The sequence below is a fragment of the Geotrypetes seraphini genome, chromosome 11 (genome assembly GCF_902459505.1).
Source record: "Geotrypetes seraphini chromosome 11, aGeoSer1.1, whole genome shotgun sequence".
NCBI classification, from domain to species: Eukaryota; Metazoa; Chordata; class Amphibia; order Gymnophiona; family Dermophiidae; genus Geotrypetes; species Geotrypetes seraphini.
In genome coordinates, this window is record NC_047094.1 from 70,716,634 (window position 1) to 70,733,664 (window position 17,031).

Below are 17,031 nucleotides of genomic sequence, written 5' to 3' on the forward strand. Positions count from 1 at the left end.
AGAACACTAGAGGGTTCGGGTCACAACCAGAAGCAAGGTCATTAATGCATAAAGAGGAAGCCTGGGGTGGCTAGCCATTTTCTGCAGAGCCATGAGCACAAATATGTACCGGCATCAAGTATGATTTTATTCAAGATGATTTAGCAGACTGGAAAGACTCCTGAGGCAGGCCATTTGGGCTGAAACACGTGTGTGTCGAATCATCGTATTAATAAAGCAAGATTGTTTTAATTACCAAGCACATCTGCGTTTCTGGACATCTCTACTGTTTGTTTGCCTGTTATTGACCTATGGAGGTGACTCCCCTAGTTTTGTTTAATGTTCAACATCAGCACAATGATATTTAGGTAATGAAGATTCCTGGCAGAAGTGTGAATTCAGCAAGTGGTAATTTATACCTCACCTCCCACCCCCCTTAGAGGAAGTGAGGTAGCAGCAGCAAGTTAAGGAAACCAAGATTGGATATAACAAACGGAGTATGCTAATTTTGTTTTGTTTTATTTTAAAATTCCCATTGCAGTACCTATCCTCATGCTGACTGGATATCTCAGCTTTCACTGCTTCTCGACCCACCCTTGCACAAAGCGCAAATATATAAACATATATATATATTGGGGATAATGTTAAATAACCATTGTTACTTAAGGCAGTAAAGCAGTTACATTAATCTTAAAAGAGAGAGAAAATTCCCAGGGAACCTTTAACTTGGTTTTTCAGACAAAATAGGCAAATATTTATATTATACAATTCATTAATGAAATTGATTTGTCTTTTTTCTTTTTTTAAAAAAAAAAAAATTGGTCCCCAGGGTGTTCTGAAATAAAATACACAAATCAAAAAGCAACTTGGAAACTTTTCCCGAAACCAGGCACACAGTATATTACACATCTAGGTAACACAACCAGTGGCAAGGGAAACATCTGGGGGAAAAAAAAGAACACTACATAGTTAACATAAGAAGGCTTGGTGTTGAGCATGCTGATGTGGTTATGACAATGTGGAATGCAACATACTACTTGAAAAATGAGCCCTAGACGTGGCCAAGTTATGTAAAAGTTGCATGCAAAGCTTCAGTGTGTTTTTTTCAAATCCTTGTGCTACTGTTGGGGGTAGGGGGGGGACATTTCAGCCTGTGTTACTCAGATTTTGCCGGGCATTTTTTAATATCTTGAGCAAAGAGAACACAGTTTCACCAGCTATGTTCACTCTGCCATAGTAGAACATGTGAAAATGCTAATACTGAAAGGGTTATTTGACCAGCCATCTAAGGTAATGGTGAGTAAGCAGCTGTACAGGACCATCCATACACATAGATAATTACATGAAGGGATCAGTTTTCAGCCAAACAGAATACATTATGAGATGGCTTTTAGGAATGTATGTCACAGGTATAACAGCATTAACACTTTAAGCACTCTGCTGGGAGCCTGGCTTCTCTCCAGCAGATGGCCCCTGCTGCCTTCCAGGCTGTCATGCCCCTCCCAGTTGAACTAATGCTACTGGAACTCCCAGCCAGCTGTAGTGGCCTGTGCTGGTGGGAGGGGGGAACCAGGAGACCAACAGGAGTAGCAGGGTGATTTTTACATAGGCTCTGGATGAAGACAAAAAAACAAAAACAACCTACAATTTTTCCAAGTCAGCATTCATCTCCTACTCCCCCATCCATCAGTCGCAGATCTTTGGCCTGCTAAAAAACCCAGTGATGGGTTCCTTGTCTTATACATCTCTGGAGAGAGTGAGTACATAACCACTCTATATTATAATCCATAGTATCTCCAAAACATGATTTTCCTGACTCTCTTCTATACAGCTACAATTCCAAATATATATATATGTATATATATCTATATAATATATAAAAACATCTCCAGGATAACACACACACGCACGTGCATGTCTATATTTATATATACATCCATGCGTGTGCGCTTTATATAACAAATTGTCAAATAGTATAAAAAAGCACTAAGGCACTTTGGCAACATGTCCATTATTGCTGGTTTGATACTAACCATGCTGTGGTAGCTGGTGCAGGGCAGGCTGTGCCTCCCATTTTACTGTATGAGGACTGGTGTCCAGATCCACACTTCCCACAAGATGAGCGCTTAGACCCACATAAGCACCCATTCCTAGGAAGTATCAAGACACACCCCTCTCAAACAGTCCTGAGGTTATTTTGCCACCAATTCCACCTCTTATAATACCATATGCTTTCTCCGTCTCAAAGTACAGAGCTCTCTTTCTATATATAAGTGTCTGTTATATACATAAGTCCAGGGCCTAGCAAAAAGTCTTCAGAAGCGGGAACAGGAGAGCGTCAGGGACCATGTGGCGCCCCTATAAGTGCCTCTGTAATCCTAGCACAGGGTCCTGCAGCCATTCTCCTCCACTCCTCCAGCGGGATGAACCTGCAGAGAGCACAGAGTGTGAGAGAACATCTGAACTACAAACTCACCTAAATTACAAGACCCAATCTGCTGCTGACTTGTTCATTATTCTCCATGTTCTGCAATGTCCTGTTTGGCTTTCCTCCTCTACTGGTTACTGATCTACTCTCCAATCTCTCTCTTAGGTCAGCCCTTAATCTCTGGTCTCTTTCCCTTCTCCTCAGTCAATCACTTGTGTGTCCCACACACCACAATCATTCTGGGTATCCTGTCTCCACTTTAGCTAGACCTTGGGTCTCCCATCATCTACATCAGGGGTAGGCAATTATTCACCAGATCTCCCTCTCTCCTGCCTTATCAATTTTTGGGTCTTCCATATTCTAAACTGCTCCTTGGCTCTCCTTCAATTCATCACAACTAGTTTCCACCAGTTTTCCTTCCTGCCTTCTTGCCCTCTATTACTTACCTGCACTCATATGAAACTCTGCTGCGAAGTGAACATTGATATCACTTTTTGCAGGTGGTAGTAGTCTTCTTCAGTCACCTGCAAGGCAAAGAAAGGAAAAATTAGGTTCTTATCTGCTAATTTTCTCTCTTTTAGATCACAGATTCCCAACCTTTTTTTAAAATCAGAGCCTACTTTTTCAGTGAATGATTCGATAGTGCCCCCCCCCTTGGGTAAACTATAGTATACATACTATATATTGAAAAACAAGGACACATTTTTAAAATTATTTTATTAGAAGATAACCACCTTCCTCCCTTCCCCTCATCTTCACGGGCGCTCTTCATAATTTTCTCTTTCTGGGGTGTCTGGACACGGCAACGTTCTCACCAAGTCCCGCATGACTGCCCTAAAGTTTCTCCTCTGACACACTTCCTGTTTCCACCTGGGCGGCTTGTGTCAGAAAAGAAGCTTTGGGGCAGTTGTGTGGGACTTGGTGAGAACGTTGCCCTGTCCGGACACCTCAGAAAGAGAAAACTATGAAGAGCGTCTGCGAAAGGTGAAAGGAAGGGAGAGAGATGGCTAGGCGAAGGGAAGAGATTCCTGGATGGGTTGTTTGGGTTTTTTTTGTAAGAATTGATACACAACTTTTCATCCATTTATAATAATGTTGAAGTGTCTGACACATGGCGGCAAAAAGTTGAAGAATCAAAATAAAGATGACAGTGCTGGCTGGGCAACCACATCAACAGAGCTAGGCTGACCTACATCGCATTTCGGAAAGAAATTAAGACAGCACTATTCAACAGATTTATCTCCTAATCAGTTACCAGTTCTAAACGATTAACTCCATGCTGATAACTTGAGAAATACGTGTACTGTACAAACTGTATTGTATCGTATTGTATTTTACTAATTGTAATCTGTAATTCACTGACTGTACTGTATCATCCTCGCCATTTGTATTCTGTAATTCGCTGACTGTCCAGCTCTCTTCACTGTGAACCACTTAGAAGTCGTAAGATTATGGCGGTATAGAAGAAATAAAGTTATTATTATTATTATTATTATCTGTGACCAATGGATTTTCCAATTGCTCAAGGGGGTGGCTGCTGGTCCTCAACACCCCCTCAATATGACTTGGACACAAAATGCCTCCCTTAGACTTCTCAGTGCCCACTGTTGTGCGGTAGCACCCCTGTTGGGAACCACTGTTTTAGACTCTCCAGACCAGTACAGTTCATTGATGGGTAATAGCTCACCATGACCAGCAGGTGGAGACTGAGACAAAACTTTGGTTGCAATACTAATAGCTGTGCTTCCCTCTAGTCCAAGGGTGCCCACACTTTTTTGGTTTGCGAGCTACTTTTAAAATGACCAAGTCAAAATGTAAACACATTGCAAACAGTACTATAGGAGTCAAACTAACTCAGGCGGGAAAATCTCCAGAGACCTAGCAAACATAAGGTATGGAGGGCTATGTATGTTAATGCCCACAGTTTAGGCAATAAAATTCTGGAATTGGAGACGGAAATGAGGAACGCCGACCTAGATGTGGTGGTGATATCCAAGACTTAGTTCATGGACTCCCATGGTTGGGATATGGTTATACCGGGATACAACTTACTTCGTCGAGACAGAGAGGGCAAATTAGGAGGAGGGATAGCACTATACACTAAAGAGGACATCAAAGTTACCAGAATCGCAGATGTCAAGTACACCAGGGAATCCCTCTATGTGAACTTGGCCAGGGGGAATGACAAATGCCTGTATCTTGATGTAGTATACAGACCTCCAATACAACAGGAAGACATGGATATAGAATTAATCGAAGACATAGAGAACATCACTTTGCGTGGAGACACAGTATTGTTAGGGGACTTCAATATGCCTGATGCAGATTGGAACAAACTTTCCGCTACGACCAGTGGCAGCAGAAGGCTATTAACCTCCATAAAGGGAGCATGACTCAAACAAATGGTATTAGAGCCCACTAGGGATCAGGCGATACTGGACCTGATACTCACCAATGGAGAAAGTGTCACAGAGGTTTCGGTAGGCGATACGTTGGCCTCCAGTGACCACAACATGGTATGGTTCAACCTCAGGAAAAGTTTAACTAGATCAAACACATCAACAAAGGTCCTCAACTTTAAGGGCACTAACTTCAAAAGCATGGGAGATTTCGTCCACCGAGCGCTGCAAAACCAAGTCGAAACAGATAATGTAGAGGTAATGTGGTCAACTCAGAAATCAACCCTACAAAAAGTAACCAACAGCTATATAAAAATAGTAAGTAAACAGCGAATAAACAATAAACCTCAGTGGTTCTCTGCGGAGATCTCAGACCTCATAAAAAAGAAGAAAAGAGCATTTATCTCCTGCAAACAATCAGGAAAACGGGAGACTAAGGAAGACTATCTGGCCAAGTCTAAGGCTGTCAAAATAGCAGTCAAAGAGGCCAAACTCCGAATTGAAGAGAATCTAGCAAAGAACATTAAGAAGGGCGAAAAAGAAACACAGATGGGATAGTACGCCTTAGGAAACCAGACGGGAATTATGTAGAATCGGACTCCGATAAAGTCAAACTATTAAATGAATACTTCTGCTCAGTCTTCATCTGTGAGGCGCCGGGATCCGGCCCACAGTTGCAGACAAGGTAAGCTCGGAAGACCCATTTCGAAAAATTGAGTTTATGCCCAGCAGTGTCTACTATGAGCTATCAAGACTCAAAGTGAACAAAGCCATGGGACGAGACAAACTACACCTCAGGGTGCTTAGGGAGTTGAGTGACGTCCTGGCGGAACCGTTATCCGCGCTCTTCAATCTTTCTCTGAGTACAGGAAGAGTCCCGTTGAACTGGAAAACAGCTAACGTCATTCCACTCCACAAAAAGGGATGCAGGACGGAGGCTGCAAATTACGGTGAGTCTCACATCGATAGAGAGTAAACTCATGGAAACGCTAATCAAACACAAATTGGATATGATCCTGAACGAGGAAAATCTAAGAGATCCCCACCAACATGGATTTACAAAGGGAAGGTCCTGCAAATCAAATCTAATCAGCTTCTTTGACTGGGTAACAAGAAAGCTGGATATGGGGGAGTCCCTGGACGTCGTGTACTTGGACTTCAGTAAAGCGTTTGATAGCGTCCCACACCTCAGGTTATTGAGCAAGATGAGTTCGATGGGATTAGGTGAAACATTAACTGCATGGGTTAAGGACTGGCTTGGAAGTAGACTTCAGAGGGTGGTGATGAACGTACCCTCTCCGAAACGTCAGAGGTGATTAGTAGAGTGCCACAAGGCTCAGACTTGAGTCCAATCCTATTTAACATCTTCGTAAGAGACTTGGCTGAGGGGCTTCGAGGTAAAATTACATTATTCGCCGATGACACCAAACTATGCAACATAGTAGGCAAAAGCACAGTGCCCGACAGTATGACGCAGGACCTACTCTTACTGGAACATTGGTCAAAAACTTGGCAACTAAGTTTCAATGCCAAAAAATGTAAGGTCATGCACCTTGGCAGCAGAAATCCATGCAGAACTTACACCCTAAATGGTGAGACCTTAGCAAGGACTGCAGCAGAACGAGACTTGGGAGTGATCATTAGTGAAGACATGAAGGCTTCCCATCAAGTGGAGAAAGCTTCATCCAAGGCTAGACAAATCATGGGTTGTATCCGTAGAAGTTTCGTCAGCCGAAAGCCCGAAGTCATAATGCCGTTGTACAGATCCATGGTGAGACCTCATCTGGAATATTGTGTCCAATTCTGGAGGCCACATTACCAAAAAGATGTGCTGAGAGTTGAGTCGGTTCAGCGAATGGCCACCAGGATGGTCTCAGGACTCAAGGATCTTCCGTATGAGGAACGACTGGGTAAGTTGCAGCTACACTCACTCGAGGAACGCAGAGAGGGGAGACATGATTGAGACGTTCAAATATGTCACGGGCCATATCGAGGTGGAAGAAGATATCTTTTCTCTTATAGAACCCACGGAAACAAGAGGGCATCCGTTGAAAATCAGGGGTGGGAAATTTCATGGTGACACCAGGAAGTACTTCTTTACCTAAAGGGTGGTTGATCACTAAAATGATCTTCCACTACAGGTAATTGAGGCCAGCAGCGTGCCAGATTTTAAGAAAAAATGGGATAGGCATGTGGGATCTCTTCATGGAGGAAGTTAGGGGGTGGGTCATTAGAGTGGGCAGACTTGATGGGCCGTGGCCCTTTACTGAAGTCATTTTCTATGTTACCAACAATAAAATTTTAAAAAACACAAAGCACACTGTACGCTTTTTTCCTAATTCTTCCTTTTTTATGTTTATATTTTTTTCATCATTGTATAAATTATTAGCCCATCATATATACTTATTATGTAAATCCTTTTTTTTTTTAAATTGTATTCATTGTATAAATTACTAGTTTTATATCTTGTATGTTATTTCTTATTTTAATATTATGTTTAATTATATGTTACTTTTATATATTGTAATTCGCTTAGAAACAATTTTAATTAAGCGATTAATCAAATATAAATAAAACTTGAAACTTGACAAGGCAGATGACTTTAAAATATGCAAAGTCACCTCAGTAATAACTATCCAAAAATAGATAAATATACCCCTCCCCTGTTACTAAACTGTGATAGTGGGTTTTAGTGCAGGGAGCTGCGCTGAATGCCCTGTGCTGCTCCCGACGCTCATAGGCTCCCTGCACTAAAAACCACTATTGCGGTTTAGTAAAAGGCAGCCATAGTGCAAAATATAGATAGTAGATATAAATTCTCAAAACAAACACATTTTGATCACTAAATTGAAAATAAAATCATTTTTCCTACCTTTGTTGTCTGATGATTTCACGAGTCTATGGTTGCACTTCCTACTGACTGTGCATTCAATATTTTTTCCCTTCTTTCTGCCTCCTGCATGCTTCCTCTCCTCCAGACCTCATTCCATTCCCCAACCAATATCTTTCTCTGTCCCTCCATGAGTCCTTTTTCTTCCTCTCTCTCTACCTCCCCTCCCCTTTCTTTTTCTCCCTCTCTCTCTCTCTGCCCCCTTCTTTTTTTCTGTCTTTCTCTCTCCCTGCCCCCCTTTCTTTCTTTCTGTCTGTGTGTTTCTCCCTTGTCTTTCTTCAGAGAAGGCAACACTGTTAGTTGGTCATTGGAGGAACAACAGGCTGTTTAGTTCCAGGAAACTTGAAGCTCTGTGTCTTTCTTTCTCTCTTCCTGCCCCCCCATGCCACCGTCTTTCTTCCTCTCTCCTTGCGTCCTCAGGCCACCATCGCCTGCCCCCTCCCCCAGCCACCGCCACCGATTTCTCCCTGCTTTCCCGATGCAGCAAAAGCCAGGTGCGTATAGCCACTGCACAAGCGCCGGGCCCACAAGCCTCCTCCCCCAACATTAATTCTGACATCGGAGAAGAAGTTCTGGGCCAGCCAAGCAGCAATTGGCTGGCCTGGAACTTCCTCTCCGACAGGGAGGAGGCTTGTGGGCCTGGCGCTTGTGCAGTGGCTGTATGCGCCTGGCTTTTGCGGTGTCGGGGAAGCAGGGAGAACGCAAAGGCTACGTGAATATCGCAGAGCCTGGAATGGGCTCTGCGATCGACTCGTGTTGCTCATGCAATCTATTGGTCGATCACGATCGACCTTTTGGGCACCCCTGCTCTAGTCTAACCAGTCTGTCAAATAGCCAAGCAGAACTAAGAAGTGCTAATTATAACAGTAACAACATTCTTAACAGGAGTACCAACTAACATAGAGCAATACTGCTGGAAATTGCATAGAAGAAGCCCTTTCAGCAAAATGTCCCCACAGCTCACCGGTTATGCCATCTGAGCCAAAGCCTCTGTTCTTTTGATTTCCCCGACCCGCAGAAAAACCACAATCTTCACACGAATCCCATAAGAACAACAGAGAGACAGACAGGGTGGGGACTGAACCGGTTTGGAGAGTCTAAAAGAAAAAATTAGCAGCTAATAACCTAATTTCTCCTTCTTTAGCATCTCTCCAGAACGGTACAGTTCACTGATGGGACATACCAAAGCAATACCCATCATAGGTGGGACCCCCTGGAGGGCCGCCACCGAACACGCTCACTGAACACCACATCCCGACATGCCTGGAAGTCCTCACGGCCCTGGGGAGACCCAGAGGCAGAAAAAGAAGCAACCCCTTGACCAGAGCGATATCTGCAGAAATCATGCAAACACACCTGAGCAATGCCATCCTGCGCAAGCGGGCGGGCACAGTCTTCAGGAAGACGGGGCACCTTAGAGTCCGTTAGGGTCCGAACCAACTTGCCCAAATCCTCGTCAAACAAAAAAGAACTCCGAAAGGGAAATTTTGTCAGCTTAGCCTTAGATGCTGCATCCACCGACCAAGCCCGAAGCCACAAGGTATGACCAGTGGCCACCCCGAGAGCCATGGACTTGACTCACGCCTGCAACAAGTCATACATGGCATCAGAGAGATAAGAAGCACCCATCTCAATTTTGGCTATTTCCTGTTCCACCAAGGACCAGTCATCAGACTCACGGTCAAGGACATGCTCATCCCACCAAAAACAAGCCCAAGCTACCAGACCATCACACATCGTCGAGTGGACCACAAGGGCAGCAATATCAAAATTTTACTTAAGGAGGCACTCTAACATATGCTCTTCAGAGTCCTTCAAGGCTGAGCTGCCCTCAACGAGCACGTATGCTGCTTCACGATGGCCAAGACCACAGCGTCCACCACTGGTGATTTCAAGGTATTCCTATCCCCTCTGGGATGGGATACAGGTGAGCCATAGAGCGTGCAAAACGTAAGGGCGCCTCTGGAGCTTTTCACTGCACAAGCACAATATCCTTATGCATAGGAAAAGAGTGAGATACTGAGCGGATTACACAAAGCAGAGGGTCCACCACACACGGGGGCTCCTTTGTGTCTTCCTCAAAACGCAACACCGAGGAGACTTGAATAAGCAGCTCCTGGAGCTCTTCCCACTGAAAGAGTGCACCACTGACGCATCCTTGCCAGCTGACAGAACCGAAAAACCATCACCAGCGGCATCCATCCCCCCAAGAGGATCCTGGAGGTCTTCTAAAGAGTCTAGGTCCTCATCAAGAGAAAACTGCTCCCCATAGAAAAAAACATCATCCCAAGAGACCCTTGGCCGCTTGGACGAGAGAGGAGACAGGGACAAAGTCGGCGCTGAGGGGGGATGAACTGGAGTAGAGAGCTGCACAGGAACGGGGATGACGGGAATCCCGCAGGTTCCCCCTTCAGGTCACGGGGATCCTGTGGGGACGCCCCTCATGCTCTCGGGGATCCCGCGGGGTTCAATGCCTTTCCTACCTGCCCTGCTGCGAGGCCTCGTCTTCCATTTTCTGCCTGTCCTGCTGCAGCACACATAGCCAATCGGAAGTCTTCACCGATGTCAGCGCTGACGTCGGAGGGAGGGCTTAAGCAAAGCCCTCCCTTCCTCCGACGTCAGCGTTGACATCGGGAAGACTTCCGGTCGGCTGTGTGCGGCAGGGCAGGTAGGGAGAAGGCAGTGGCGTACCAAAGCGGGGGGCGGTCCGCCCCGGGTGCAGCCATGGGTGGGGGGGAGTGTGCACAGCCGGTCAGGTCCCCTTACCCTTGTGGTGCTTCCCTCGATCGACTGACCACAGGCCCGGCCGACAAACCTCCCTGCCCTGTAGCCGCGAATCTAAATTACCTTCTTACAACAGCTTCAATACTCCAGCTGCTGTAAGAAGGTAATTTAGATCCGCGGCTACAGGGCAGGGAGGTTTGTCTGACCGGGCCTGTTCTGTTGTCGGTCGGGTGGGGAAGCGCCACAAAGGTAAGGAGCAGGGAGGGAGAAAGGGAGGAAAGGTGGAGTGGAGAAGAAAAGACGCTTAAGGAAAATGGGTAAAACTGAGGGGGGAGAAGGATGCTGAAAGCACTGGGGAAGACAAAGGGGTGGAGAAGGATGCTGAAAGGACATGGGGAGGATGGGGGGGAGAAGGACGCTGAAAGCACATGGGGAAGACAGAGGGGGAGAAGGACGCTGAAAGGACATGGGGAAGACAAAGGGGTGGAGAAGGACGCTGAAAGGACATGGGGAGGACGGGGGGAGAAGGACGCTGAAAGCACATGGGGAAGACAGAGGGGGGAGAAGGACGCTGAAAGCACATGGGGAAGACAGAGGGGGGAGGAGGATGCTGAAAGGACTTGGGGAAGACAGGGGGTGAGAAGGACGCTGAAAGGACATGGGGAAGACAGGGGGTGAGAAGGACGCTGAAAGGACATGGGGAAGACAGAGGAGGGAGAAGGATGCTGAAAGGACATGGGGAAGACAGAGGGGGAGAAGGACGCTGAAAAAACATGGGGAGGACGGGAGGGGGGAGAAGGACACTGAAAGAACATGGGGAAGACAGGGGGGAGGACACTGAAAGCACATGTGGAAGACAGAGGGGGGAGAAGGATGCTGACAGGACATGGGGAAGATTGGAGGGGAGAAGGACGCTGAAAGGAAATAGGGAAGAGAGAGTGGGGAGAAGACGCTGGCAGGGAAGAAGACAGAGATGCCAGACAATGGGGGGAGCGGAGGGAAGAAGATGGGTGCCAGACCAATTTGGAAGGGGGGAGAAATGGAGAGGCACAGTAACAGAGCAAATGGAAGACGCAGAGAGAAGAGAGATAGTGGATGGAAGGAATTGAATGAGAACATGAGGAAAGCAGAAACCAGGCAACAAAGGTAGGAAAAAAATTCTATTTCTTTTTTTTTTTTTGCTTCAGGATAAAGTAGTATATTAGTTGTGTTGATAAAAATTTATAAACATTAGAGGCTCTGGTTGAAACCCATTTACAAAGTATATATTCTTCCCAATTAATATTTCCAAATTAATAAAGTCTTTTTGCTTATTTTTAAATGGGTTTCTACCAGAGCCTTTAATTCAATAGCATAATTAATTGAAATAACTATTTCTGAAGTTTATAGGGACGGGCGGGGAAGTAGGGGATTCCTTGCGGGGACGGGCGGGGACGGAGGGGATTCCTCGCTGGGACGGGTGGGGACGGAGGGATTCCTCGCTGGGACGGGTGGGAGTCCTCACGGGGACAGGTGGGATTTCTGTCCCCGCGCAACTCTCTAAACTGGAGTGGATGCAAAGGGACCTCTTCCCCCCCGGGGTGAAGCAGGACCCCTTGCCGCCTGAAGATAAGCTTTACATAAGGCAAAAACAAAATCAGGGGGGAAAATCCCTGGTGGCCCAATGGGACTCACTGCCAAAGCAGAGGACCCAGCAGAAACCTATCCCTGTCTCTCCAATACAGGGGGAAGGTCACCTGAAGTTGCAGACAAAATGGAGGCACTTCCCACCAAAATCAGAGCAAAGCCTGCCGAAAAACATGCCCCCCCCCGAGGCCTGTAGCAGCGAGAAGACTGAACCATCCCAGAAGCTAAAGCAGGCAAACCAGCAGCAGCAGTAAGGGAGTCCCCAGCAGCCTCAGTGGTAAGAGAAACCTTATTTCCCTGACTGTCGGCAGCTGAGGGAATCCCTGTGTGGGTGGCGAGGGAAGCCCGGGCCTCCTCGCTTTCAGCTGCCGGCATGCAAGGCATTCACGAAGGGGATCCCTGAAAGCCAGCACTGAAGCCGATGAGGATTTCCCTTCGCGGTGGCCAGTACACTGCAAGCATAGGCCGGCTGTATCGACCTCGCATCTGGAGCACAATGAGCACTTTTTCCCTTTAAAAGTGCTCATTGCGCAATACGCGACCTAGCTAAAGGAAAAAAGTGCCGGTTAGCAATAAAAATGAACTGAAGGCTCCCTTCAGACCAGCACTGTTTCAGGATTTTTTTTTCCTGTCAGAACAGACTTCACTGGCTCTCTAAGCGATATACCTTGCTGGTATCGGTGGCAAGGCTTACAGCTGAGGCACCTCTAGAAAAAATTTTGGAGGGGTGGAGGAAATGGGGGGAGGGATGCGATATCCCCAAGAATGGATGGACCCCGGAAGAGTACCACCAAGCTCAATCCGGCACCAAACAGTGACAAGAAGGCCACTAAACAATTTTCAACAGGCCTATATTAACCATTTTCAGGGAAAACTGGCACAGCTTACCACACCTGCTGAGACTGAGAACACAATATAGTCACGCTACAGATAATTTATGCTGATGCCTGTGGGATATCAGACCATCCCCCGAGTAGCATAACTCGCTGGGGTTTAGTTCCTCATTCTTCCCTGTATGGCAAGAGCAGTTAACATATATAAAATTTTATTGTTTTCATTTTTTCACTTATTTCATAATTTAAATAATTTAAAGCAGTGGTGCCCAATAGGTTGATCGCGATTGACCGGTAGGTCGCCAAGGCAAAGTGAGTCGATCATCCAGGACTCACTTTGCCTTGGCGATCTATCGGGCCGATCAATCTTCCTCTCCCCGATGTCAATTCTGCCGTTGGAGAGGAAGTTCGGGCCAGCCAATCGCTGCCTGGCTGGGCGGAACTTCCTCTCCGACGGCAGAATTGACGTCGGGAAGAGGAAGATTGATCGGCCCAAAGCAGAGAGAGCATGGGGTGGCGTCGGCTTTGGGGCCTGTTATCCATTGGTGGCGTTTGGGTCCTGTTCCCCGATGGCAGCGGCAGTGGCAGTGGCTTGGGGAAGGGCAGGGAGAAAGAAAGAAAGGGGGCAGGCAGGGAAACAAAAGGAAAGAAGAGAAACAGAAAAAAAGAAAGGGGGCATGAAGAGAGAAAGAAAGAAAGGTCAGGGAGAGAGGAAGAAAAAGTTGGGGGAGGGAATGAGGTGTGGAGGAGAGGAAGCATACAGGCTGAAAGAAAGATTGGATGCACAGTCAGAAGAAGAAAGTGCAACCAGAGACTCATGAAATCACCAGACAAGGTAGGAAAAATGATTTTATTTTAAATTTAGTGATCAAAATGTGTCTGAATTTATATCTGCTGTCTATATTTTACAATATGGTCCCCTTTTACTAAACCGCAATAGTGGTTTTTTAGTGCAGGGAGCCTATGAGCGTCGAGAGCAGCGCTGGGCATTCAGCGCAGCTCCCTGCGCTAAAAAATGCTATTGTGGTTTAGTAAAAAGGGAGGGAGTGGGTATTTGTCTATTTTTGTATGGTTGTTACTGAGGTGACAGTGCATAGAGTCATCTGTTTTGACCTCTTTGAAAAAAACCCAGTGTGCGTTGTGTTTTTTTAAAATTTTATTGTTGGTAGATCATTTTGACTTGGTCATTTTAAAAGTAGCTCGCGAGTCAAAAAAGTGTGGGCACCCCTGATTTAAAGCATTAAATATAAATAACTTAACTTTTCAGCCTTTCAATCGGTATGTCCGCTTAACCAACACGTTTCGCTTTTTCTTTATCAAGGTATGGGGAAGCCATATTATTCATAAACGCTTTTACTAGACTAGAGAGAAGCTCAGCTATTAGTATTACAGCCAAAGTTTTGTCTCAGTCTCCACCTGCTGGTCATGGTGAGCTATTACCCATCAGTGAACTGCACCGGTTTGGAGAGATGCTAAAGAAGAGAAACAGAATTTTGAAACAGCATGAAAGAGTAGACTAGTGGTTAGAACAACAAAAATGATATAGGGGATGGGATGACTTCCTATCTGGAAAGGCTAAAGTAGCTAGGGCTCTTCAGCACGGAGAAGAGAGAGCTAAGAGGAGACATAACAAAGGTCTATAAAATACTAAGTGGAGTTGAATGGGTTGATGTGAATTGCTTGTTTACCCTTTTCAAAAATACTAGGAATGAAGCTACTAAGTTGGAAATTTAAAATAAAAGGAGAAAAGGTGAAATTGCTTACCTGTAGCAGGTGTTTTCCAAGGTCAGCATGATAGGCATCCTTACATCTGAGTGATGTCATCCTGATAGAGCCCAGTACAGATGCTATGGAGTGCTCTAAAACTTTAAAAGGCTTTTGGCAACAGCCTCACTGTGCATGTGCCCAACACCCTCAGCAACTTGATAGCTAGAAAAGAATTCAACTCCTAGGGGAGGCAGAACAGTTGTAAGGACCTGTTCTCCTGTCCTCGGAGAACACCCGATACATGTAACTTCACTTTCTCTGAGGACAAGCAGGCCAGTAAGTCTCACTTCGGTTACTGGAAAAATAATGGAAGCGTTACTGAAAGAAAGGATTGTGAAATTCCTAGAATCAAATAGGTTACAGGATCCAAGGCAACATGGTTTTATTAAAGGTAAATCATGCCAAATGAATCTGATTGAATTTTTTTGATTGGGTGACCGAAGAATTGGATCAAGGGCATATGCTAGATGTAATTTACTTAGATTTCAGCAAAGCCTTTGACACGGTTCCTCATAGAAGGCTCTTGAACAAACTTGACGGGCTGAAGTTAGGAATCAAAGTGGTGAACTGGAATAGAAACTGGTTGACGGACAAGACGCCAGAGGGTGGTGGTTAATGGAATTTGCTTGGAGGAGGGAAAGGTGAGTACTGAAGTCCCTCAGGGATCGGTGCTGGGGCCGATCCTGTTCAATATGTTTGTGAGTGACATTGCCAAAGGGTTAGAAGGAAAAGTTTGCTTTTTTGCGGATGATATCAAGATTTGTAACAGAGTAGGAGGGAGTAGAAAACATGAAAAAAGATATGCAAAAGTTAGAGGAATGGTCTAATATTTGGCAACTAAAATTCAATTCAAACAAGTATAGAGTAATGCATTGGGGGATTAGAAATTGGAAGGAGCCGTATGTGATGGGAAGTGAGAGGCTGATGTGCATGGATGGGGAGAGGGACCTTGGAGTGATGGTGTCTTAAGATCTAAAGGCAAAGAAACAGTGTAACAAGGCGGTGGCTGTTGCCAGAAGGATGCTAGGCTGTATAGAGAGAGGCGTGACAACAAAGCAAAACAAAGGAAAAAAACCAAAGGTCCAACTATCTGCAGTAAAAAACAATCCAGAACAAACAAACCAAAATCTGCAGACTTTGTACACGATGCAGGCAGACTTTATTGTGACAGGTGAATCTTAAATTAAAAACCTTTTACCAGGCAAGGGACCCAACACGGTCCGTGTTTCGAAACACGGACCGTGTTGGGTCCCTTGCCTGGTAAAAGGTTTTTAATTTAAGATTCACCTGTCACAATAAAGTCTGCCTGCATCGTGTACAAAGTCTGCAGATTTTGGTTTGTTTGTTCTAGAGAGAGGCGTGACCAGTAGAAGAAAAAAGGTGTTGATGCCCCTGTACAGGTCAATGGTGAAGCCCCACTTGGAATATTGTGTTCAATTTTGGAGACCGTATCTGGCAAAGGACATAAGACTTGAAGTGGTCCAGAAGGTGACGAAAATAGTAGGTTTGCGCCAGAAGATGTATGAGGAGACTGGAAGCCCTGAATATATATACCCTAGAGCAGCGATGGCGAACCTATGGCATGCGTGCCAACTGTGGCACGCGAAGGCCTTGCAGCTGGCACGTGCAGGGCCGCCATCAGGGCAGTACTACCAGGGGGTGCACAGGAGAGAGAGCTGAACGGGGACGATGGGGGACCCGCGGGGTTAAATATAACTTGAGCCGCTAGGCTCGTCTTCTACTCCGACTGCCCTGCCGCTCACACAGCCGATCGGAAATCTTCCCCGACGTCAGCGCTGACGTCGGAGGGAGGGCTTAAGCAAAGCCCGCCCTCCGATGTCAGCGCTGAAGTCGGGGAAGATTTCCGATCGGCTATGTGTGCGCGGCGGGACAGGCAGGAAATAGAAGACAAGCCTACGCGGCTCGAGCTACATTTTGCTGAGAAAGTTGCTAAGATGGGCTGGGAGACAAACGGGGAACACAAAAGGGGGAGGGAGTGCGTTTTGGACAAAAGGCATGAACTTGGGAGAAAGGAAGAACATAAGAACATAAGCGTTGCCTCTGCTGGGTCAGACCAGGGGTCCATCGTGCCCGGCAGTCCGCTCCCGCGGCGGCCCCCCAGGTCCATGACCTGAAAGTGTTCCCTACCTAACCTAAAATATCCATACCCTATTCGCTCAATGTCCTGTACGGTAAACCTCTATCTGTACCCTGGGAGGGAAAGAGATGCTGAGGTGGGGGAGGGAATGGGTGTTTGGACACAGAAGGCATGAACTTGGGAGAGAGGAAGGGAGGGAAAGAGATGCTGAGGTGGGGGATGGAATGGGTTTTGGACACAGAAGGCAAGGACTTGGGAGAGAGGAAGGGAGGGAAAGAGATGCTGAG

At 46.1% G+C, this 17,031-nt stretch overlaps 1 protein-coding gene across 1 annotated transcript in view; it reads right to left on the reverse strand.

Moving 5' to 3' along the window:
• Window positions 1–477: 477 nt before the first annotated feature.
• The window catches only part of ARHGEF1 (Rho guanine nucleotide exchange factor 1), a 207,644-nt gene continuing 191,090 nt past the window's right edge, over window positions 478–17,031 (reverse strand). Inside the window, exons 34-35 of the mRNA XM_033962587.1 lie at window positions 2,854–2,931; window positions 478–2,408 (exon numbers count right to left, since the gene is read on the reverse strand). Of these exons, the coding sequence (XP_033818478.1) occupies window positions 2,860–2,931 (72 nt within the window). The 3' untranslated portion in view covers window positions 478–2,408; window positions 2,854–2,859. The remainder of the gene's footprint in view (window positions 2,409–2,853; window positions 2,932–17,031) is intronic.